The 22,585-nt window shown below is 45.0% G+C and overlaps 4 protein-coding genes across 6 annotated transcripts; 3 read left to right on the top strand and 1 right to left on the bottom strand.

The window, feature by feature from the left end:
• Positions 1-535: 535 nt before the first annotated feature.
• dpcd (deleted in primary ciliary dyskinesia homolog (mouse)) lies at positions 536-3,104 on the bottom strand. Its single transcript, XM_047044177.1, has 6 exons — positions 3,020-3,104; positions 2,700-2,780; positions 2,480-2,604; positions 2,169-2,302; positions 1,872-1,974; positions 536-1,078 (listed from the first exon to the last, which is right to left on the bottom strand). The coding sequence occupies exons 1-6, from the start codon at positions 3,081-3,083 to the stop codon at positions 974-976; spliced, it is 612 nt and encodes a 203-aa protein (XP_046900133.1). The 5' UTR covers positions 3,084-3,104; the 3' UTR covers positions 536-973.
• Positions 3,105-3,276: 172 nt separating this feature from the next.
• poll (polymerase (DNA directed), lambda) lies at positions 3,277-8,027 on the top strand. 3 transcript variants are annotated; one of them, XM_047044175.1, is made up of 10 exons: positions 3,277-3,380; positions 3,668-3,800; positions 4,019-4,316; positions 4,449-4,575; positions 4,700-5,014; positions 5,191-5,364; positions 5,588-5,716; positions 6,697-6,865; positions 7,006-7,055; positions 7,207-7,350. In XM_047044175.1, exons 1-10 carry the CDS (start codon positions 3,330-3,332, stop codon positions 7,264-7,266), a joined length of 1,506 nt encoding a protein of 501 aa, XP_046900131.1. In that variant the 5' UTR covers positions 3,277-3,329; the 3' UTR covers positions 7,267-7,350. The 3 variants fall into 3 exon arrangements, with proteins under 3 accessions (XP_046900131.1, XP_046900130.1, XP_046900132.1); XM_047044174.1 differs by lacking the exons at positions 7,006-7,055; positions 7,207-7,350 and adding an exon at positions 7,359-8,027; XM_047044176.1 differs by having other exon boundaries at positions 7,006-7,296.
• A 374-nt stretch (positions 8,028-8,401) lies between these two features.
• On the top strand, positions 8,402-16,184 carry wbp1lb (WW domain binding protein 1-like b). Its single transcript, XM_047044168.1, has 4 exons — positions 8,402-8,636; positions 12,718-12,820; positions 13,362-13,523; positions 14,535-16,184. Exons 1-4 carry the CDS (start codon positions 8,547-8,549, stop codon positions 15,371-15,373), a joined length of 1,194 nt encoding a protein of 397 aa, XP_046900124.1. The 5' UTR covers positions 8,402-8,546; the 3' UTR covers positions 15,374-16,184.
• Positions 16,185-17,603: 1,419 nt separating this feature from the next.
• as3mt (arsenite methyltransferase) lies at positions 17,604-22,363 on the top strand. Its single transcript, XM_047043804.1, has 11 exons — positions 17,604-17,745; positions 18,000-18,048; positions 18,137-18,264; positions 18,484-18,634; positions 18,839-18,975; positions 19,112-19,181; positions 19,313-19,394; positions 19,607-19,738; positions 19,920-20,059; positions 20,253-20,375; positions 21,589-22,363. The coding sequence occupies exons 1-11, from the start codon at positions 17,717-17,719 to the stop codon at positions 21,691-21,693; spliced, it is 1,146 nt and encodes a 381-aa protein (XP_046899760.1). The 5' UTR covers positions 17,604-17,716; the 3' UTR covers positions 21,694-22,363.
• Positions 22,364-22,585: the final 222 nt, after the last annotated feature.

Here is a 22,585-nt window from a genome sequence, read left to right as displayed (position 1 = left end):
AAATAACCCAACGTTATCGATCGGATCAATTTATCTTTAACTTTTTTTGGATTAGTCTTATATTTGAATGTAAAGAACTCGATCAATCCCCAGAAATGCTACTTACTGTAGTTATACTACCACACCAACGTTAACATACACATCCAGCGTAAAGCTATTTACAAGCCAGGACATGTATTTCAATACAGTATATCAAATTTGGTTTATATGTGGGTCGCTGGAATAGCATTGTATAGTGAACCCCTGTAGATTTAGCCTAACTCACGGGGCCAGTCCAACTAACCAGCACTGACCAGGCCTGGCCTGGAGTACATGCTTTCAGGGTGGCCTACTCTGTATGTAGAACATAAGGGTATTCAGTTAACACAAATGGGACATGCTTGTAAGGGTGACCCCCGAGCCAACAGGGACGAGTCATTGTGTGTTTGAGTGTTTTACAAGGACCAGGAGAATGAAGGTAGTGGGAGGGGTGCTGACCCTTCCGCATAGTCCGTTCACATATGTAGGTGGGGTATTAAAACAACGGCGACCATAATTCAACAACATACAATTTTATTTATTGATTGATTCACAGTCAAAATAGTAATAACAGAACAATACACTTTCAGACTTCAAAATTTACAGCGCTTCGACAATGATTCTTCGGGGAACGTTTTACTGAACATCAGCAAACATCTTCTCAAAACGCTTTTTTTCCTGGTAAAAAACGCACGTTGAAAACCAGTAACAGGAAAGGTTGAAAGAAAAAAAACAAGACACAGGCTTGAGCAGTAATTTGTTGGCTTCATTCAAGAGACCCAAATTAGTTAACACAATGAAAACCATTAAACCATGGGACAAGGCACTGTGCTGCAGTCTTCTAATGGGGGCAACCCCACAGAACAGCTGAGATTCAGGATCGGATTGCGAGCAGGGTACGCAACAGCACACGGCATCAAACACTAACGACTGAGTCATGGGTTCTGACGCGTCCTCACTGGGTCTTGCAGTCGACGTCGCCTTCGTTGGTCCCTTTCAGTTTCTTCAGTTCCCTCAGTAGCTCGTGTTCCAGGGTTAAAACCTCTTTGGGCTTCTTGTACTGAGGGGAGAACGGCAGAGTGATGACTATAACAGTCCCTGTCTCCCCTCCTCCCGCCCACCCCCCCCCCCCCACCACCACCCCCCATGCACATCCCTTTCTGCAATCATGTTCAGACAGAAGTTGGACAACGCACAAAATAAGAAATCAAGTATCAGAGAGACCAATTATGATTAGAGGGACGTTGCAGAAGTCCATCATCTTATTCGTCGAAGCCCCAGTGACCAATCGTTAAGGCATATTCTGTGACGCAATCCCCAGAGAGTGTCACGGTGTAGTCATAGGTGAGGTTTTGAAGGGTTAGATTATGGTTAGGGATTAGGGTTAGGTTATAGGTGCTGATCTGTGGGTGTCTGTGAAGCCCTCTGTGACACTGTTTGTCAAAAGGGGCTTGTACAAATACAATTGGATTTGTTTTGATTCTGAGAGTTGAAATGAGATCCATGTCTCAACAAGTCATAAAATCACAATATGACCGATCGTGGATGAATGATTAATATGGGTTTCATGCATCCTTAGATTATCACACGGCAAATTGGTCCCATCTTGAATGACAATGTTTTGTTTTCTGAAAGTATTTGATTTAAAGGTGCTGTTCTCACATTTGCAGACCTTTGAGGTGCACTTGAATTTGTTTTCCTCAGTGAAAACAAAGAAAAGCCCAGAAAGTGAGCACTTACAGATCAAAAAACGTAACTTTTAAAGAAACTAAGACCCTGTATTTGATGAACTGTGTGTTTCAGCAGGTTTGAACAATGCATATACTTTTAACATAGAAGTCAACGGTACTTACAGTGACTATCAGTGTGTTGTTGGCGTGGGTAAAGCTAAGAGCAGAACTGTCCAATGGCAGGAGGTTTCTATCAAGGTCAGGGATGTTGAACTTCTTAAAGTACCTGGACAGACAGACGATTTTGTGACCAAATTATTAGTGTCAGTCTAAGGATAAATCTCTTGTCAACAGTGCCCCCTATGGGAAAGTGAACAACAACACAAAGTTTGTGATTTCGCCAGATGTCCGTGCCAGAAGCTCGTGCAATGCTGCAGAATGAACCTAAGTGAAAACAACATACAGGATAAGGTGGCTCACTTTTTATTGGACGTCCGTATGATGCAGCATCGTTCTGTAGGTTCCACAGACAAGTTGTACACGTCACTGGGGTACGGAAGGTTCCTGACTCTCCACTGAAAACTGGTCTTCGTGTCCTTACGCAGGAACACAGGCTGGGCAAACACAAGACCGAGACACCACCGATTAATTCAAATATCATGCTGACACGAAAGGATTTAAAATAATGTATAAATTGTGTTGTTTTCTTTCAATATTCTTTCAAAACCATGACGTGTGTTTAAATTCAGGCTCCAACATTAAAGTGTGCATACAATGTGTGTGAAACTCACATTTGAGCAGTTCTCCTTTATAACCTCTGATTCCAAAGTGCCGACCGTTGTTGGGAAAGGCTCACCAACTTCTATCTGCCACGGCCCCTCTGCGCCCAGAGGGCTTTTTGAACGCCATTTTCTTACTAAGACAAATGCACTTATGTTATTAAGAATGTGCTTAAGAAATAAATATCATAACCAACAACACTCTCTCCGTGACATGTACTATTATGCTTACCAATTAATTCGTCTGTATTCAAGTCATATTCCTCTGCCATTTCTTTCCCATCTGTAAAGAGATAGTGGATCTTCCTTTTCCCTAAAGAGATCCAATTCACACAAAGTAGCTAAATCAGTTGGGTATTTGTAGATCGATTTGCTATAAGCATGAGCTAGCTATCGTACAGGATTGATCCCATGCCACAGTGACGAGTTTGTTAGCATTGCTAAGTCGCTTGCAACTAATCACAAGTGCTATTGTACTTATTATGCAACATTGCAACTATACAAATGAATGCAAATACAAATCGGCAGTTTAAAACTTAAAGGTGCACTGACCATCATGAATTAAAGCGGTTTTCTTAGACGATTTAAGGATATCAGCCCAGCATTGCACAGCCATGTTGCTGTTGGTTGTTTCGAAAACGTGCACTTCCTGAAACAGCACGTGTAGCCACGGCAACGGAGGTCATGATCAAATAGATGTAGCGTTATGTCTTCTGAAATATAAAACTAAATAAAAACCTAATTGTTCAGTTGCTAATCCTATATAAGCATGGCTTGCATTCAAATCAGATATACATTTTGGGGGTGGAAGTAAACGGTTAATGCCTGGCGATGATTAGAAATTAATGACCCGGAAGTTGATATGTTTTTTAAACCTGTGTTGGATTTTATGATTTTGTGGTCCCCGAAAGGGGTAAGAGAGATGCATTTTTACTTATAAATCGAATTAGTTGCACATGCTAATTGATTTCGCATCATTTTGTGAAACACTACTTTGATTCAATGGATTAAGTGAAATATGATCTAATGGTACCATTTCAATGTATTGTGTTAGCATACTGAAACTAGCTACAAAGCGTTGCAACTTTGTAGCTAGCTAGACTAGCTAGATTTACAGTAGTACCCGACGCTATCTACCGTGGATTTAAACGGAACATCTTAAAATAAACGTTATTTTCAAGACGAATCATTTATTTGCAGGTCTCCCCTTTCCCTGACGAAATGGAGCCTCACGGAATTATGAAAGCGTTTCCTAAAGTGAAAAGAGCGGGCGTCAGGGACGGAAAGGGTGCACCCCCACTCAAGAGAAAGTCTGAAGAAACAAGTGTGACAGGTACTGTGTGTGTTTGTATCTGTGAGAGTGTTGTATGTATGTATGTGTGTGTGTGTGTGTGTGTGTGTGTGTGTGTGTGTGTGTGTGTGTGTGTGTGTGTGTGTGTGTGTGTGTGTGTGTGTGTGTGTGTGTGTGTGTGTGTGTGTGTGTGTGTGAGAGAGAGAAGATCAAGGGATTCAAGACAATGCTCATCAATATTACACTCTCTCTCCCCACAGGAAATGTATTTGAGGGCATCACTGTGTTCATCCTCCCAGCCAGTATAGGGAAGGCCAGATGTCAGATCTTTGAGAGGCAGATCGTTCAAAATGGGGGACAGAGCGAGAGCTCTCTCCGTCCCAGTGTTACCCATGTCTTGGTGGATGACAGTATGGACAGAGACCGGGCCCTCCGCCTGTTGAAACCAGATGTACTGCCCCCTGGAGTATTTTTAGTCAAATGCACCTGGCTGAGCTCCTGTATCACTGAGAAACGACTTCTGGACACAGCAGACTTCAGCCTGTTAACCCCAGAGAGGTCAGCAAGTCAAATTCCCTGTTGTTTTTCCAAAATACGTGCAAGGTGGTTGAGTCAGAGGGAATGTTTGACTTGGATCATTGCTCATTAGTATAGAAAGAAGAAAAGTTAACCACATCCTGTTCGTTCTAGACACCCGAAAAAGGAAACCCCACTGGCAGATGTCAAAGAAGAATTTCCCATGAATGTGCCAGCCACACAGGATGTGAAGGACGCTGTTCCCGAGGAGCCCACACCAGACGAGTCCTCAGCACCAACTGTAGGTTGGCTCGATTCGTGCACGCAAACGCTGACATTTCCTTCATAAACCATATTTGCCTTACAAAAACACCCATCCAGCCCTCTTCTCTGCAGAGTCACCCTCCCCTTCCCTGCTCTCTCAGGTCCCGGGAACAACAGACGACCTGAAAGACGAAGAGGGTGTCTCACAGGGTGACCTGGAGGCACTGATCAGTGGCCAGCACCCCAAGGATGAGAGCCCTACCTCCAGCACTGTCGAACACAAACCCATCTCAGGAAAGTGGGTCTGCGCCCAGTCGTCCCAGTCCAAGACTGATAATCACAACAAACACATAACAGACAAACTGGAGGTGCTTGCCAAGGCTTACACACACCAGGGGGACAAGTGGAGGGCATTGGGCTACTCCAAGGCTGTGAATGCCCTCAAGAGCTACCACAAGCCTATCACGTCGTACGGTGTAAGTCATGTGACAGCAGTGGGTTGACTTTCAGGCTGTGGCCATTTTGTAGTTCCTTTTTTTGAGTTCTTTGGACTACAGTTTGTTGGCTAGTCATGTTGGCTTTGTTTGTATGTGGTCAGCAGTAGATAAGACCAGGCCCAGCCAGGTTCTAATGTTTGTCTGTTCGACTTCAGGAGGCGTGTAGGATCCCGGGCATTGGTAAACGCATGGCCGATAAGATTGACGAGATCATGGAGAGCGGCCACCTCCGCAAGCTGGACCACATTGGAGAGGCCGTGCCCGTCCTCGAGCTGTTTAGCAACATCTGGGGAGCTGGAGCCAAGACCGCACAGCTTTGGTACCAGCAGGTCAATGAAAAAGAAGAACAACTTAAGAACAACATTCATTTCACTTAATTCATTATTTAACAGATTTCTCTGATGTTTTTTGCTGTGTCTTGCAAAGCAGGGGCCTGACTTTGTATTATACTTTCGTGGTGGCATATGTTGTGATTCAGGGTTTCTGATTGGATTACAGTTGACCTTATCTGTTAGTTTTATTTATTCATGCAATTTGATTTTATCCTGTCAGGGTTTTCGTACTTTGGAGGACATCCGCTCAAAGGCCAACCTGAACTACATTCAGAAGATAGGACTGAAGCATTATGACGACTTTCTAGACCGGATGCCCAGAGAAGAGGCATCTGCCATTGAGAAAACGGTATCTCCACAACTTCTAACCTTTTTTTTTTTTTTTTACATTCTTGAACATCAACTGAAATTGCCTTGAGGATCATTCATCAAATCCATCATCTTCCGTGGAATTTAATAGAATCTAGAATTATTTGATGCAAAGGCTCTTCTTTTGAATCCATCGTAAAAAAAAGAGGACTTGTAAGGTGAAGTGCTCGAAAGGAGGGGGCGTTGGAGCCAAGTATGATTTTAACATTTGCATTGGCTCCAAAGAAACCTGTTAGGGAGCCTTTCTCCATGACTGCAGCGTGGTGATTGAGAAAACAGACAGTATTCTTACCGAGTACCTCGTCCCAAAAGGGGGGATCTTGCTCCAGAAACTTGGCGTATCATAAGTCAGGCCTTATACCTGGATGCTGGGTCCAGAGCCAGTTGTTTTCATATAGTATTACTTGGATTTCCACTTCCCTCTGGGGTTGCCAGATAGAAAGTGCAGATTAGAGAGATGACTTTAGCATGCGTCTTCTCTTGGCTTGTCAAAAGAATATGTACTGCCTGCCTATCTCCCATCCAGCTCTGTCTCCTCTGAGGTACACACTTACTTGTTGGTCTTTTGGGGATATGAAAAACACAAACGGTTTGTTTTTACAATTTGAAGCGGGCGAAACGGTTCAGAATTTCAAGCGTTTGAGAAGATTTACAATACCATGCTTGCTTTTCTAAATGTATAATAACTTCAGGATCCACCTAAACTCCTACTACATCTAAAATGTAATTTCTTTTGTAAATATTATCAACCAACTTTGTCATTAATGCTCGTTAACATCAAATGGTGAAGAAAATTCCCTAAGAATTAAAATGTTTCACATCGTAGTACTGGCTTACACACATCCAGTCACATTTCAGGGCAATAGCATTTGATTCTGGCCTCTCATGTGCAGCGATAACGTTCTCCTACACGGTCTGAATCCCTACTCATGTGCGTTCCTGGTGATGTGATGTTTCCAGGTGCGGGAGGCAGCCCTGACTGTGGACCAGGGCCTGCTGGCCATCGCGTGCGGCTCCTACCGCCGAGGAAAGGCCACATGTGGAGATGTGGACATACTCATCTCCCACCCAGACGGACACTCCCACAAGGGCGTCTTCGTCAAGGTCCTGCAGATCCTCCATCAGAGTGGTAGGACAAGGCCAGACATATTGATGGATGAGCTGTGTCGTATAAATAGATAAAAAAAAAATGCATTGGATTCGAAAGGGATCTTCTTACCTAGTTTTCCTTTTTTCTGCACTTTTGTGCCGCACCTGTCTCTCATGCAGCACGTTGTGACAAAACCACTGAAGCCCAGGGTTTCCCGCAGCACTTTTCAGTTAAGGCAGCCGCCTAAGCAACACGCGCCTGCCACCTTAACTACGTCATCATTTAAAAAAAAAAAATATATATATATTTTTTTAGAGCAATATCCGCCGTTGTCCTCCCTTTCATTACAAACTGTGACCAATGCCAGTCTCCCTCTGCAGAACGCATTGGAGGACAAACCCCCCCCCGCTCCGCCGGCAAACCCCACCCTACCACCTTAACTTAACAGGGTTATGTTCTGCCGGAAACCCTGGAAGCCAGTTTTATGACGCAATACATTGAGGATATGCGTGCCTGCTGCTCTCCCTTCCAGGCTTCCTGACCGACGACCTCGTGAGCCACGAGGAGAACGGAGAGCAGAAGAAGTACATGGGCGTGTGCCGTCTGCCCGGGCCCGACCGCCGTCACCGCCGGCTCGACATCATCGTGGTGCCTCACGGGGAGTTCGCCTGCTCTCTCGTGTACTTCACCGGCTCGGCTCACTTCAACCGCTCCATGAGGGCGTTGGCTAAGACGAAAGGCATGAGCCTGTCGGAACACTCGCTCAACAGGGACGTGCAGCGGCAGGGCAGTGTGAAGATGTACGGGGGGACGCCCTTACACACGCCCCAGGAGCAGGATGTCTTCACTCAGCTGGGGGTGCCTTTTCGGGAACCCCGTGAAAGGGATTGGTAATGGTCATGTCATAACCTTAACACTATGTTATGTGTAATGCTTATTAAATGTGTAAATGATTATGATATTATTATAATATTCAGTTTCTACAAGATGATGATGATGATGATGGACTGGGTTGTTATGAAGTATAGTGTGGAACATCACAGACCTATTGTTTTTAATTATGATGGTATTGTATGAATAAGGTCTGAATATAAAATATGATCACAATGTACAAATGGATAAAAACCAAATGTGACATGTTTGCTGCTGGATGTTTTAATTGGGATAAATCATGATGACAATAAACACTTTAATATGGCAATTCACTTTAGACCAATAACTTTTGACTCCTTTCAGGTGTTATGTTTATGGAGTTGTGCTTTCTTTGCATACTCGTAAAATCAAAAGAAACATTTATTTTACCAGAAAGTAAACAAGAAAAACAACTTTTAATCGCATCGGAGGCGCATCGCTGTATGATTGGTGGAACACTGAAGGCGCACCGGTTTGTGATTGGCTGAACTGTCTTCAGGCAGTTAGTGAGTAACGCAAAAACACCCATCGCGTTGTGCACATAGAACAGGACCAGGCCACACCCAGCCCAGCAAGGAGTCCTGGTACGATGGAACACCTTGCATAACAGCTGTATCAGCCAGTGACACAGAGCAACCGGTTGCACCAATGTTGTACCTCCTTTAAATCTCCAATGACGTTTCAGCAAGGAGGCGGTGCATGTGGTGGCCCTCGTCCGGGGTCGAGCACTACTCTGTGATTTTCTTTCTTTTCACTAAAAAGATTATACGCATATGATTTTCCATAGGTTCGGTAGCTAGTTGGAGGAATGAGAGCGGCTTTATGTTTGGCTCTAAAAATGGGACTGTTTTTGCATGCTATAGGGGCTGTCACCCCCACCGAGTCAACAGCAGACGGGGTAAGATTTCCGAGTTAGCAAAGCATGGTTTCGTACTTGCAGTCAAAACCCAGCTAGTGCGCTAGCCGTTATGAAGCCAGCTATGTTGTTTTGCTAGCAGACCATCTCTATTAGCCTATGTTGAATAACACTGTAATACTCACACTTGGCTATTAGCTATCTAGCTAACTGTTATTAGACAAGATTAGCAGCCATTTATATGGTTTATAAATACTAGTTAGTTTGTTAGCTAGTTAGATAGAACCGAGTCTAAATAGCATGCCCTCTAGTGTAATAAGAAGCGTTTTCATTGTCCAAACTATTTAGACAACATTCAATATATTTTTCCAACGTTAGCTACCAAGCTAGCCTAGTAGCTAATAACTTTACAACTTGGTGCTTAACTTGACCCATTTAAGATAGGCGATGCTGTGATACTCAGCAATTTAGTTGTTGACGGAAGTACAGTATCACTTTTCTGCCTACTGTAAAGATACATCTATAGTCAGTGTAGGTTTGTTGCAAGAAATGTCACTTAAACAAGTCTGGTGTCAGTTGTCAAGTTGTCAGTCACACAACTTGTTAATAAAGTACACTAGATCGAGCGTTGCTAGGTATGTTACTTGTACTATTACATTAGATATCAAAGTATACTATGCAAAGAAGATGTGATGCCTGCCCTACACTACCTTTTTACGACGATATTATATGTACCGGTCTTGTACGTAGCTAGTTAGCTGGCACACTGGTAGCCTATAATAAAATCGTATTGCAGAGTACTGACGCAAGTAGCTTAATCAACCCCCTTACTTGAGTTGTCTAAACTAGCTTGCTACGTATTATTTAACCTGTGAGATATTAATCATTGCAAATAAACTGCAAGATAGCTAGACCACTTACAATCAGGTGAGTGTGTTAAGGGAGGCTTGATACAGGGGCCTTGCTCTCAATTGCATACTGGGAGGTGAAATGTATGAAGTTACAGATGACCGTTTGGGCTTGGGGCCCATATTATTATAACCTTTTAAAACCGGACAGATTGCTAAACTCACGTTTCACTTTAAACAGAATGTGGGCTTGAGAGATAACAATGATTTGCCAAGCCAATGCCATGGAAAGTGCAAACAGGATTTCCAGAGGCACTTTTTAGATTGGGCAACCAAGTTGTCTGTCACGATTCAAATGTGACTTACGAGGTACATAGTTTGCTGCACAGGGCATGGCAGGAAATAAATAAATCTGCTGTTTTGTTTTGGTGGGAACACACCGTCCATTTCATTGGAGGAGACTTGAGGAATGTGTGGGATGCTCCTGAAAGTGGTGTCATCATTGGTTTGTTCTTCTTCTTACCTTGTGCAACATTTGAGTTATTTTAGAAAAGTTCTTGCATATTTATTTTCTTACCTTGTGGAACATTTTGAGTTCTTTGAGGAAAGTTCTTGCATGTTTATTTGTGTCCACAGTGACCAATGAAAGGGGAATATCAGGTAACGTTCAAAGACTAAAATCTAGTCCTAGATGGTGCTTTAGTTACTTTCAGTAACCTACTACTTCTTCATCTTATTCACTTACGAGTTGTAAAACCAGCAAAGAAACTTGACTTTCAACCAGGGACACTAGTTAGCCTTTGAATGAAGAAACAACATTTCAGCAGATCTGTCAGCTCTCTGTGTGAGTGTGGAGGGGGGATTGTCTCCAAATTGAATGCCATATCATATGCGACTGAGAATGCGTTTGAGCCGAAATCCCAGTGAACAATGTTTGGTAGTCAAGCGGTAATACAGAATCACTATCCCGTTGTCTGGTCGTTTCAGCAGCTCCTCATTATAGTCCATTTAGATTTAATTAATTTCTAATATGCCTGAGCCCTGTAGGGTATTGGCACTGTAACTCAATCTGCCATAAGCTGTCTCTGAAGAGCTGCATGTTGTTCTATTGGGCCGTGCCGGGAAAACCTTAAGGAATCCTGTCGGTTAAGGTTCCCCACCAGGTCACTGTTTCAGCAGTGCTGTCTCGGCGTCTCGGGGGGAAAAGCTGAGCGAAAGAAATTTGGAAAAAACGACGCCTCTTCATTTCTGCATCAATGGTTTGGATTGAGTGCCATTGTTTAATGTCTATTATTGTATGTTTTTCTGTCGGTCCAGTCGGCTACATGGTGTGCTGTGGTGTATATCATTTTAAAATGTCCACTGCCTAGGTTATGCGTGTCACTGCTACTTCACCTCAGGGTCCTGACCAGACCTGTCCTATCGTCTGACAAGCCCTCACATAGCATTAGCCTAGCGTATTCTATTGGCTTGTCTAAAGGATCTCTTTCTTCTGTTTTGGTCTGCAGCCATCATTTAGTCCCCCCCCCCCACTCCATGTCCATCCATATGCAGAACCCGTCATGTAGTGCAGACAAAATCACAGGAGCTAGTTGTTTGAATTTGAATTCCAACTGTTAGAGGAGGGCCTGAGCTTGCCAAATGGAGACACATGGAGGAGAATGCTTAGTCAGACAGAACAACTGGACTGGTCAGGACAAAGGAAAGGAACAGAAGGGAACACAATGTTTCATGACGTCGAGCTCAAATGTGGTTGTTTTGGAGTAGAAGGAGCATGTTTGATGAAGGAAAACAAAGAAATAAGCTTGATGAGGCTCTTGGACAAACTACGAATGGGCAGCGTGGAAGCCTTTTGGTTTTCGGTGGTGGAGTTGGTGTCTTTTGACGGGTGTGAGAATTGGATCCTGGACTGGCGTGTGGGCTGCGGTGGGTCTTGTCATTCCTGTGTTACTGTCCTCCCTCTCTCTCTGTCTCTACCACACACACACACACAGACACACACACACACACACAGCCTGCCGTTTTGAATGCAGAGGGGGCTCCTTATTATCCAGGGCTCTGGTTAGCTACTCACACCACATTGCTGCTGCTCGGAAATTTCCGTACAGCAATCTGTGTGGGTGTGTGTGTGTGTGTGTGTGGAGAAGGTGTGTGTGTGTGTGTTTTGAAAGAAAGAGAGCTCCCTTTCACCTTTTTCTCTGTGTGGATAATGACCCTCAAGTTGAAAGGACTTACCTCGGATCCCAATGCCTCTTCTTCGGAAAACACCACTGGTAGGCTTATGGATAGGAAAAGACCGACCCTTCTTATAGCCCAACCTGGGATCCGAATGTTTAATTATCTTGAAGAAAATGTGTGACAGGATGCCAGTTTCAAAGCTAAGCTAACAGTACTTGATTAGTGTCTTTATTTTTATTTTTTTGTGTGGAATCTTTTAAACTCTCAGAGTCTTAGTCATTGAGTAACTTATCGATAGTATGTGTTATGGCATTGAGACAGTCATGTCAAGTTTTATTCATAAGACGTTTCTAATTAAATGTATTTATTTTTGAATACAGGCCAATATTTATCTGTAGGCCACCCAAAGGTAGAAAACCCCTCATACATTGAAACTATTCATTTTAAAAGTGGAGATTTTAGTTAAGAATTGAGAAACCTCTCATCCGTAGTGTACAAACCTTCTGTGACTAGGTCTACATAGTACCTTAATGTGAGAAAAAATGGTATTGTGGTCTTGTTTTGGCATTTATGTTTTGTTTTCACTCGTAGTCACAAGTGATGACTTGGGTGGATAGTGGCTCTGTGTGTGATTAGTGGAGGAGGAAATCTGAGCTCTGGACACTAATGAAATTCTTACAGCTTAGCAGCAGTGTAAAGGAGAGGCAGCCACAATGGACATGGAAGAACTTTGGTTTTCCAAGTAGGACACTCTCTTTGATGACTTTCGATCACTTTGCCCGTTTGCTTCACGCTCACTGGGTCTTCTCCTCAAATCAATCCTTAAAAAACATTTTAACAAGCCATCGCAGAGGGCTTCACGTAGTCATTTAGCAGACGCTCTTATCCAGAGTGACTTACAGTAATCACAGGGACATTCCCCCGAGGCAAGTAGGGTGAAGTGCCTTGCCGAAGGACACAACGTCATTTGGCACGGCGGGGAATCGACCCGGCAACCTTAAGATTACTAGTCCGACTCCCTCGCCGCTCAGCCATCTGACTCCCTGGTAAACCTGCCCCCTCCACCGACCTAATCTGCCTCCTCTTGTCTTCTCCAGAGCCTGTTGCACTGCGAGGGCGTGAGGAACCAGAGCTACGTCTGCGAGTCCGGCCACTGCTGTGGAGAGTCGCAGTGCTGCAGCTACTACTATGAACTGTGGTGTAAGTTGAGCTCGGGAACGAAGGGCGTTGGTGGACTTTTTTCGAATCCATTTGGGGGATTGGGGGGCTAGCCTTCTTCTCCTGTGCCACTCCACCACACATTCCCGGAGCTAGTTCTTCTGCATTTCTGCTTCTTCATGTCTCCTGTCAGTCACTGACGTGCCAGTGACAAGGACACGTGGACCTGCACGAGGTCATGTGTGTCTGAGGTTCCACCTTGTGGGATTTATGTTTGCTAGCAGAATCGTTTGTGGCGGCCCAAGCGTTGCAGTGTCTAATGCTGTAATACAGTCATGTGGTCCTGTAGTAGCTCTAACAGTGGTCCCATAGTCATTTAGGGTTCAGGTCCTGTTTTAAGTACTTAAGCTGCACTGTCCTCCTCTTACAGTCAAGTTTTATTCAAACCGATGATGACAAAATGACACGAATGAGCTTTCAAAATGTGCACGCACTTTGACAATCCTTTCTGCAACACTGCTAAAGACGGGGTCTGTTTTGTGTTGTGCTTGAACTGCGGCGCGTGTGTGTTTGGCTTCCCAAGGGTTCTGGCTGGTGTGGGCCCTCATCTTCATCCTAAGCTGCTGCTGCGTGTGTCACCACCGCCGCACCAAACACCGTCTGCAGCAGCAGCAGAGGCAGCACGAGATCAACCTCATCGCCTACAGGGAGGCCCACAACTACACCTCAGTGCCCTTCTACTTCAGTAAGGGGCACGACACCTCGACGCCATGACACTCCGCTAGACCACTTACATGACCTAGGACACAACGCTATGCCAGACCGCCTCAAAGAACTGTACTGTGATACCGTTTTGATATAGTTAGTGATGGTTTGTGTTTTGTGTTTTTTCCTTTTTCTTTTATTCAAATGACGTCCACTGCCCTTGAAGAACCAAACTGCATACGTCTAGAATTTCTAGAAGAACTACACTATGTTACTCTACTACACTATCTACAGGAGATAATGGGCACTATTGCCAGTTGCCATTCCTACTGTAGCATCAGAGCTAACGGCCTCTCACCAGCATCACCGTGTGCCCTGACCGATAGTCTTTTGTTATCCCAGTGAGCCGAGGAGTTGCATTTCAGCGATGGTCTGAGGCCTGTTTACATGCCCCAGTTTTCAGGAAACCGCCGGTGTATTGGTGCCATGCCAACGGTTTCTTGCAACACCAGCTCACAGCTGGGCTTCTCCCGCTCTTAGCAATTGACCTACTTCCTCCTCTGCCCCCGTTAGGAACATCTTTTATCAAGTAGTGCACAGTGATTTTATGGAGTCAAGAAAGTTTATTCTGGCAGCACGCAGCAAGGAGACAAGCCTATGGCGGTCCAGATTTGTCTGAATCTTTGGAACTAGAAATCCTCTTTTTATCCTTGAGTTCTTGTGCAAGTTGTTTTTCATAATATGGTGTGGAATCCGTTTGATCGGTTTGGAACTAGTTCCAACACAATATGGAGTTTGACTGTTTATCCTTAACATGCTGAGTACAAATCTTAACATGCTGAGTAAAGCGAACGGTCAGTTTAAGTAAGCTTGCGGTTGCAACTATTAGGGGCTCCTCTGTCTGCACGCAAGGATATGTAGCACACCACGTAGTCAGAGGTTAGGGTTTCTTTTAGTTGGTTTCTTTTTTTTTTTTTTTTTTTTTTACAACTTCATGTTCTTCTCTTGGTGCGCAGTTTCTAGAACCCTCTTCTGTTCCTTCCTCCCACAGGGTTTCTACCCAATTACCTCCTGCCAGACTACGATGAAGTGGTGAACCGGCCACCCACCCCTCCCCCACCCTACAGTGCCTTACACACCAGCCCCTCCCTGGCCCCCAGCCCCCTGACCTCCAACCAGCAGGACGTCTGCTGCCCCCCCAGCCAGAGCGCTGCTGTACCCCCTGCCTCCGACCCCCGCTGGCCCAGCCTGGACGAGCCCCAGCCCCCCATCACCATAGGCAGCTACAGGCACAAGCCTGACGACAAGCCCCTGGCTCAGGCCCCACAGGAGGGGGACTCCCTGTCCGGAGGTCCCCCGGAGCGACTCCCGTCCGACGGGACGGCGGGCCCGGAGAATGGGGAAGACTGCTGCAAGGAGCCCCTGCTCGGGGACACAAGGGGGACGGGGGGAGGGACGGAGGACAAGGAGAGGGTGTCCGGCGGGGGGAGGAGGCGGAGGTTCACGGGGGACTCGGGGATCGAGGTGTGCGTGTGTGGCCGGAACGGGGGAGGCGGTTTTTGGGGCGGAGGAGGAGGAGGAGGGAGCCAGGAGGACAGGGAGTTGAGGGAGCTGGAGAGCCTGCTGAGCCGCGAGGAGGAGGAGGAGGGAGAGGAGGAGGAGGAGGAAGAAACGAGGGACTTCTGCGACGGCTGTGGTCATCCTGCCCCGACGGGGGACGAGGAGCAAGCGCCAGGGGGGCCGGAGGCGGGGCCGGAGGGGAGGCCGGAGCGCGGGCCCTCCACAGCGCCACCACCACCCGTGGCCCCGCCCCCGGTGTGCCTGCTCCTTCACACCATCAACGAGCAGGAGGGGCATCACCATGGCAACAGCACTGAGCCCCAGGGCTGAGCTGACCAAGCCAAGCTACGCCTTCACCGAGGAGGGGAGAGGAAAGAGATAAGAGAGACCAACAGAAGACAATACAAGACGTGTTTGTGTGTGTGCGTGTGGGGGGGGGGGGGGGGGGCGATCGGAAATGCCTTTCAAGAGACTACTGCGGGTGTGTTTTTTTTTCTGTGAGAATGTAATGTGTCTGTCTGATGTCATGCGCGCGTGTGTGACTATTGTGAGCTCCCCGGGCCATACTGTCATGGCAGCCTTACTGCATAAGAGATGGAAAATCCCCCTTCAACAACCTGTCACACAGGTCGAGCCACGCAAATGTCTTCCCCCTTTCCTTCTCCTCCCCAGTCCTCGACCAGAGGAATCAGGTGACACAGTGTTGATACTCACACAGGGTGCCACACTGTCGGGGTCAACGAAAACGGTCGACGACTGACCACGCTGGGAGACCACAGCCATTCTGACACGTAACCGACCAATCACGGCTCCTTCCTGTGCGGCGGTAGGAAGTGAGGGAGAATGGTACTGGACCACCAAACGGGGACAGGGAGATTGTGTGGAGAGGTGTGCTTTTTCTAGTTTGAAACAGGGCAGGGACACCAAGCACAGGACCTGTGTGGGAAGTTGTGGTAGAAGAGTTTTTGTCGCTTCTTAAAGTGCTTTCTAGGAGGTAACACCACATGTCACATAGCCATGTCTTCCCCCCTGTTTGTGATTGGGAGGGCTGGAAGTGTGAAGCAATTTATATTTTGCACATAAATAATTAAAAGAGCTATAAAATAGAGTGTAATCACACTAAGATCATGTTTTGACAAATCCAGTCTTAATTTACACCAAAGTCTGTTATTGTTCTGTTATGTCAACGTGTTCATGTTTTGTTTGCTGCGGTGTGAGATTAAATCATGCATCGGAAAGTGCATGTAACGCATATAGTGGTTATCAATTACGTCCTCTCATCAAGGCCCCTGATTGGCCCTTTCTCTCAACGATGGTCTACTCCATTGAATCAATAGATGTGTTCGAATTCATGCAGCACCGAAGTCGCTTGCAGGTGCCTGCAGTCCGGCTGACTTGAAGCAGCCAATGGCATTCTCAGCTTCAAGGCAGCCGGCTGCAGGCGACTGTCGGCGACGCCGGCGCTGCATAAAGTCGAACACACCTATTGATTGTACTGTGCCAGAAAAAAAAGAAGCATTTCTGTGTTTGTTAGAGTGGTTAGAGGCCTTACGTAATTTAACTTTTAAAGGCTTGATTAAATGTTATGCTAAAATGGTCTGTATGAGAAAACAGGTACAATATACGTTTCCAAAACATTTTTGTTGAACATGAGTTTGAGTGAAATGTAACTTGTATTCATTGAATTGATGTTACTAGAACTCTCAAGCTTTACAGATAATTGGACATAAAGGTTTTAGAAGTGTGCATTTAATTGTTTGTAAATCCATGGCCTTGCCTTAATAGTTCAATGCTGCTGAGGTATTGTAAATGACTTGTAATGCTTACACATAAGCATCATAATATCTTAGCAGAATGTTTTATATGAATCTTTGAGCACACCTACAAAGCACACCATTCTAATGGAAATACACAAACCTAGCTACGATGGTTGTATACAAGTAATATCACTGGTTGTTTCATTTTGACATTTGTGGTTTTTACATTGTGGGGCACTGTTCTGCGATGTTCTTCCCCACGAACTAAAGCTCAAAACTAAAGCTATAAGTTTAAGACAAGTTATAGACTTCCAACTATAACTGCTGGTATTTCAAGCAGAATTAAATATGCATCTTTTACATGCATTTCCACAATATATTAAATCACGCGGGAGTGAACCCTAGCCTATAGCCTACTCTAGCCCACCAACCGCTGATGAATTATCTGATGGACACTCGAATATTTCAAAGTTGTATGCAGGGGCAGCAAGCCAAAGACATTATTTAGTTCTGTTTTCAGCTTCAAGGGTATTTACATGTTCGATCATGTTTGTTTTCTCGTGTCAGCAACCCATCACCAGCTAAATAGACACGTTTAATAAACATACCCTGAAATGCCGAGACTCTTTTTGTTGGTTTATTGACATTGCTTTGGGATACATTATGAAATGAATAAGGCACGATAAAAGCCATAGACAGTTTAAGGTGACACGAATTACAATGTTGACTGTTTGAACTATCCCAGTACAGTAGGTGGCGGTGTATGCGTAGAGGCCTGGCTACCTTTACAGTTAGATCGATACACCAACCAGAAGTCAATGAAGAAGAAGGAAAGATAAACCATATTTTGATATGGCTCTGAGATAACTGAACTCTTAGATTTCTTCGGACGGCTTCAGCGCTCTACAAACGTGCCATGACAGAAACTAAAGGTTCGAAAACTGGGTAAGTTTGCATTTGGCCACAGTTATGTTGGCGACAATGTATTTGCAGTGTCAAAACGACAATAATTATAAAGCGGATCAGATTTGCAGACAATGTACACAACTGTACAGTTATCCAGATTTCCCTCTAATCCTGTAGCTACGCGTTTGTTTATCAATAGGCCTATTATCAGGACAATCGATCTGAATAAGTATAAACATTGCCCCCAAAACTTTACATTACATTTGTTTAATGTATGTCTGATGTCGCTGTAGGGAATTTTCCAGTGGATTCGTCGGTTCAACTACTCATGTGGATGTCAAGGTAAGTATTTACATAGCACAGTAAGTCACTATTCATGTATAACAGTTTGCATATATTTTTATGAAATCATTTTATCACAATCTTTCAGGACTATTATGGAAATATTCTAAAGAACACATCTGACCTTAAGAGCAACGCCTGTGTTGCTCCTACTCAACCTATCCCAGCCCACATCAGACAGGCGTTGAAGAGGGTTCACCCTGAGGTTACAGCCAAGTGTGTACAGACATCCAGGAACACGCTCACAATTTCCACATCTCTTTCTAAAACACACTCGCAGTCAAAAGTCAGTCTCATTCATCCTTTTTTGTTCAATTCTTATTCAGTGTCTCCTCTCTCTCTCTCTCCCTCTCTCTCTCTCTCTCTCTCTCTCTGTCTCACACACACACTCTACCTCACACACACACAAACGCACACCTGTCTCTGTCCCTCCAGGTACTATGGATGTGGGCTGGTGGTGCCAGAGTGCCTGGAAGGCTGCAGGGTTCTGGACCTGGGAAGTGGCAGTGGCCGGGACTGCTACATGCTCAGTCAGATGGTGGGAGAGAGGGGCCACGTCACCGGCATCGACATGACCCCGGACCAGGTACAGACGAGGGGTCACCATCAGTCTCAACGTAGCCCGGTCCTGAACACCTGGTGAAACAGTCAGCTAGCTGTCGCTCCCCATCATGTTGTTTTGTCCCTGGTGTTGACCGTGGAGTTTGGTCTGGACCGAACAATGTGTGGTTGTTGACAGGCTGTCTGTAAGGTTCTCGAGTAGCAGTTCATTTGTCTTCTTCTGCTTTAGCTTGAGGTGGCCAGGAAGTTCATTGACCACCACATGCTGGACTTTGGTTTCGAGAAGCCCAACGTGGACTTTGTCCAGGGCTACATTGAAGCTCTAACTGATGCGGGCCTGAAGGAGAACTCCTTTGATGTGATTATGTAAGTAATCATGTTCAACAGACCCCATGTGGAGAGAAGCACTTTAACGTCCCGTCGAGCCATTGGACTAATCGCAAGGAGTCTTACGTAAAGAATAGTTGTTGTTGCTGGTTAAATTGTATTTGTCGTTTTATAGATCCAACTGTGTGGTAAATCTGTCTCCGGACAAGAAGAGAGTACTGAGTGAAGCATACAAAGTTCTTAAGGTGCTCTTATCTCCGACAAACAATCGCCTTCTGTTCCTACTCTGTGAGACGTGTCATCAAAGGTCCCGTCATCTTATCTTCCTGTCTGTCACATTTAGCCACCAGTCCAGTAACCCTGCCTTTGTTTTCAGGATGGGGGTGAGCTGTACTTCAGTGATGTCTACAGCAGTGCAAGACTCACGCGGGAGATTAAGGACCACACGGTCTTGTGGGGTGTGTACGACAAGAGTAACCTCCCTTGGGGTTCAATAGTTACAGTTGTATCAAGCTAATCAAGACATGGTACAATAACACTTCCTGACATTTTCGCTTGAACCAACCAGTGCCAGAGCAGCTCGAGCTGAATATATTGCTGAGAATGATTCACATTGATTTACGACTTTTAGTGGGTAAGTTATGCTCTATTCCGTCCCTGTGATTTGTAGGTGAGTGTTTGGGCGGAGCCCTATGGTGGCAGGATCTTTTGCAATTGGCTGAGGAGGTGGGCTTCAGTACCCCGCAATTGGTCACAGCCAGTGTCATCGCCGTGAACAACAAGGAACTGGAGGCCCTTCTGGGTGAGTTAAATCAATGCTCTTTGAAAACAACAATGCCCATTTTGTTTTCCTCATTTACAGTAACGAATCAGCATGAATAAATATCTAGTAGTCATGAGATTTATTTTTTATTTTTCTAAATGTGCCATTCCTGGGTTTTACCATTCAATTTCTTTCTTTCTCTTGTTCTCTGGATTGACAGGTGACTTCCAGTTTGCTTCTGCCACATACCGTCTCTTCAAGGTTCGTAAAGGCAGCTCTGGGAGCTCCCTGGTCATCTACAACGGCAACATCACTGGGGCAGGAGACAGTCTGCGTTTCGACTGTCGGTACACGTTCAAGGTTAGTGGGGAAAACAGATGTGAGCGATCTTGTCCAGTATCTCGGTTTATTCGATTACGTTTTTTTTAGAAGGACATATTTATTCTGTCTTTCACCATCTGCTTCCGTGGTCTCTCTCTCTCTCTCTCTCTCTCTCTCTCTGGTCTCTCTCGCTCTCTCTCTCTCTCTTGTCTCCCTCTTCGCCTCAACACAGGTGGACGAGGTGGTGGAGGTGAGTGCGGAGGTGGCTAACGTCCTGGCTCATTCTCGGTTCCGTGAGGAGTTCATCTTCCAGCCTCCGGGGGTCCCTGCTGGATCCTGTGCTGTCAAACCCAAGGTGGGTCCTTCTAACGCCTGGCCAAATGACACGGTGATGTATTCACCAAGGTGTGGCGTTCCATGTGCTTTTAGACTTCAGGGTGAGTCAGCTGAGCACTAGAGGGCAGTGTGGAGAGAGCGGAAAGTATCCTCTTCTTGCTCGTGCCACACCCACACACTGCAGGGACGGTCTCTCTCTGTGCCAAACCACACACACTGCTAGTCCTCATCAACACCTACACACGCGCACACAACCGCTCACACAGGCACTGTGTTCACACTCAACTTAAATAGGGAGTCAGATGGCTGAGCGGTGAGGGAGTCGGACTAGTAATCAGAAGGTTGCCGGATCGATTCCCCGCCAAGCCAAATGACGTTGTGTCCTTGGGCAAGGCACTTCACCCTACTTGCCTCGGGGGAATGTCCCTGTACTTACTGTAAGTCGCTCTGGATAAGAGCGTCTGCTAAAATGACTAAATGTAAATACGCCCGCACCTCAACAGACACCGGTGTCATCCTCATCACCAAATACACACACCCATATTCACACAAACACATGCAAGCTGACAGAGCTGGAGAGACAAGGTCGAGCAGCTGTCTTCGACTCATAACCAGACTTTGGAATCCTGCTGGGGACCTTGGACAGGAAGGAATGTTCTTCTCCACCGCAAAATGGAATGCCATCTTATCGGCTCCTTATGGTCACAAACACACTATTTCTGGTTTGTTTATACTTTCCAGGAGGTGTTTTCCTTCAACATTTCCTGGAATGTGTGTGTTTTTTTTGGGGGGGGGGTGATATTTTCAAGAAAATTGTTTTCCAGGTGGGCTTCATTTGGGTGTTTCAATCCTGATTCGAAAATTAACTGGTTAAGTCAGTTTTGAACTTTGGACTATCTATTTTAAGACTATCTATTTCATTATTTACTCATGACCTCCAGGTCATTGTCAATACAAGGTTGTTTACCTGCTTGTGTTGTCATAAATGTTTATGGTACATGCAGCGTGTATGGAGCACAACCACTGCTATAAGAAAGCAAAAGGTAGTCCACTTGGGCTTTGGAATCTTTTACAATTAATGTTTTTCATACACAGTTCTATATACACTGTGTTCAATGCCGGTTAATTGGACTCTCAGTTGAAAATACATTGAATAGAAAATAGTATACAGCCAAACATTAACAATGAAACGGATGAAAAACATGAATGAAAAATAAGTTATCGTTCTGTAGGTCTGCACAGTGAATCCATTCGAACTGGTCCTGCAGCTGGAGACTGCAAGTCCGCCGGTGGCCACTGGGCCGTGCTGTGGAGCTAAATCTTCCTGCTGCAAATGACAGAAGCGGATTGAGGACCGACATATTGAAGCCTACATCGTATAAGCTACTATATCTACAAAATTATATAAAATTATGTCAAATTTATGAAAGTAATAACGTGATTGTTATGGTATACATAGTTATATATCTGTTGTTCATCTTATTTCAGTTTGAAGAATTGTAATCTGGTCTATAGGCTAGCCTACACCACAATTAAGCCTTGTAGCCACTTAATTATTTTCTAGACAATTAAGTTTCAATGACATTTTAGAATTACAGTGATTGTATGTCATGCGAATATTTGTTACACTGATTTACATAATTTATCATGAAGACTTTTCTCAATTTCTCACGACTGATTTAATTGCACGAAATTGTGAATCGTTTAAGCACGGCTACACTTCAACACAATCATTATGTTGTCACTAACAGCGATACTCAGCGATAGAGAAGTTGATGATAGGGGCAGGATTTCTTGCCTTCAGTATGCTATAGGCCTACTCACTTTTAACTACCCTTCATTTCAGTAGAAAATCCACTTCAACAATAACCATTACATCATTGCCCATTGCACTGACAATGTGTGATATTTTTGTTTTGTTAGATGTAGATTTATACAGATTTATATATACGATTTATAAGATTACCTCTTGATCATTAAACAACCCTTCCGTATGAATGGTCTTTTGTAGAATGTATAGGCTACATATGGTTATATGGCTGCATACAAACCGCTGTAGCTTGAAGAATAGTCAACTCGCTGCACAGCTTGCTCGTGAAATAGACATCGTTCACTCGCCAAACAAACTATGGATCTGTCGCTTTCATTATGTATGGGTCGCACCAGAAATCCATCAGGAAAAGTCACGAGGAAAGTCCTGTCTCTAGCTTTTTGTATGAGGTGCGCTTG

The sequence above is a fragment of the Hypomesus transpacificus genome, chromosome 21 (genome assembly GCF_021917145.1).
Source record: "Hypomesus transpacificus isolate Combined female chromosome 21, fHypTra1, whole genome shotgun sequence".
NCBI classification, from domain to species: Eukaryota; Metazoa; Chordata; class Actinopteri; order Osmeriformes; family Osmeridae; genus Hypomesus; species Hypomesus transpacificus.
This window is presented reverse-complemented; position numbering and strand designations above follow the sequence as displayed.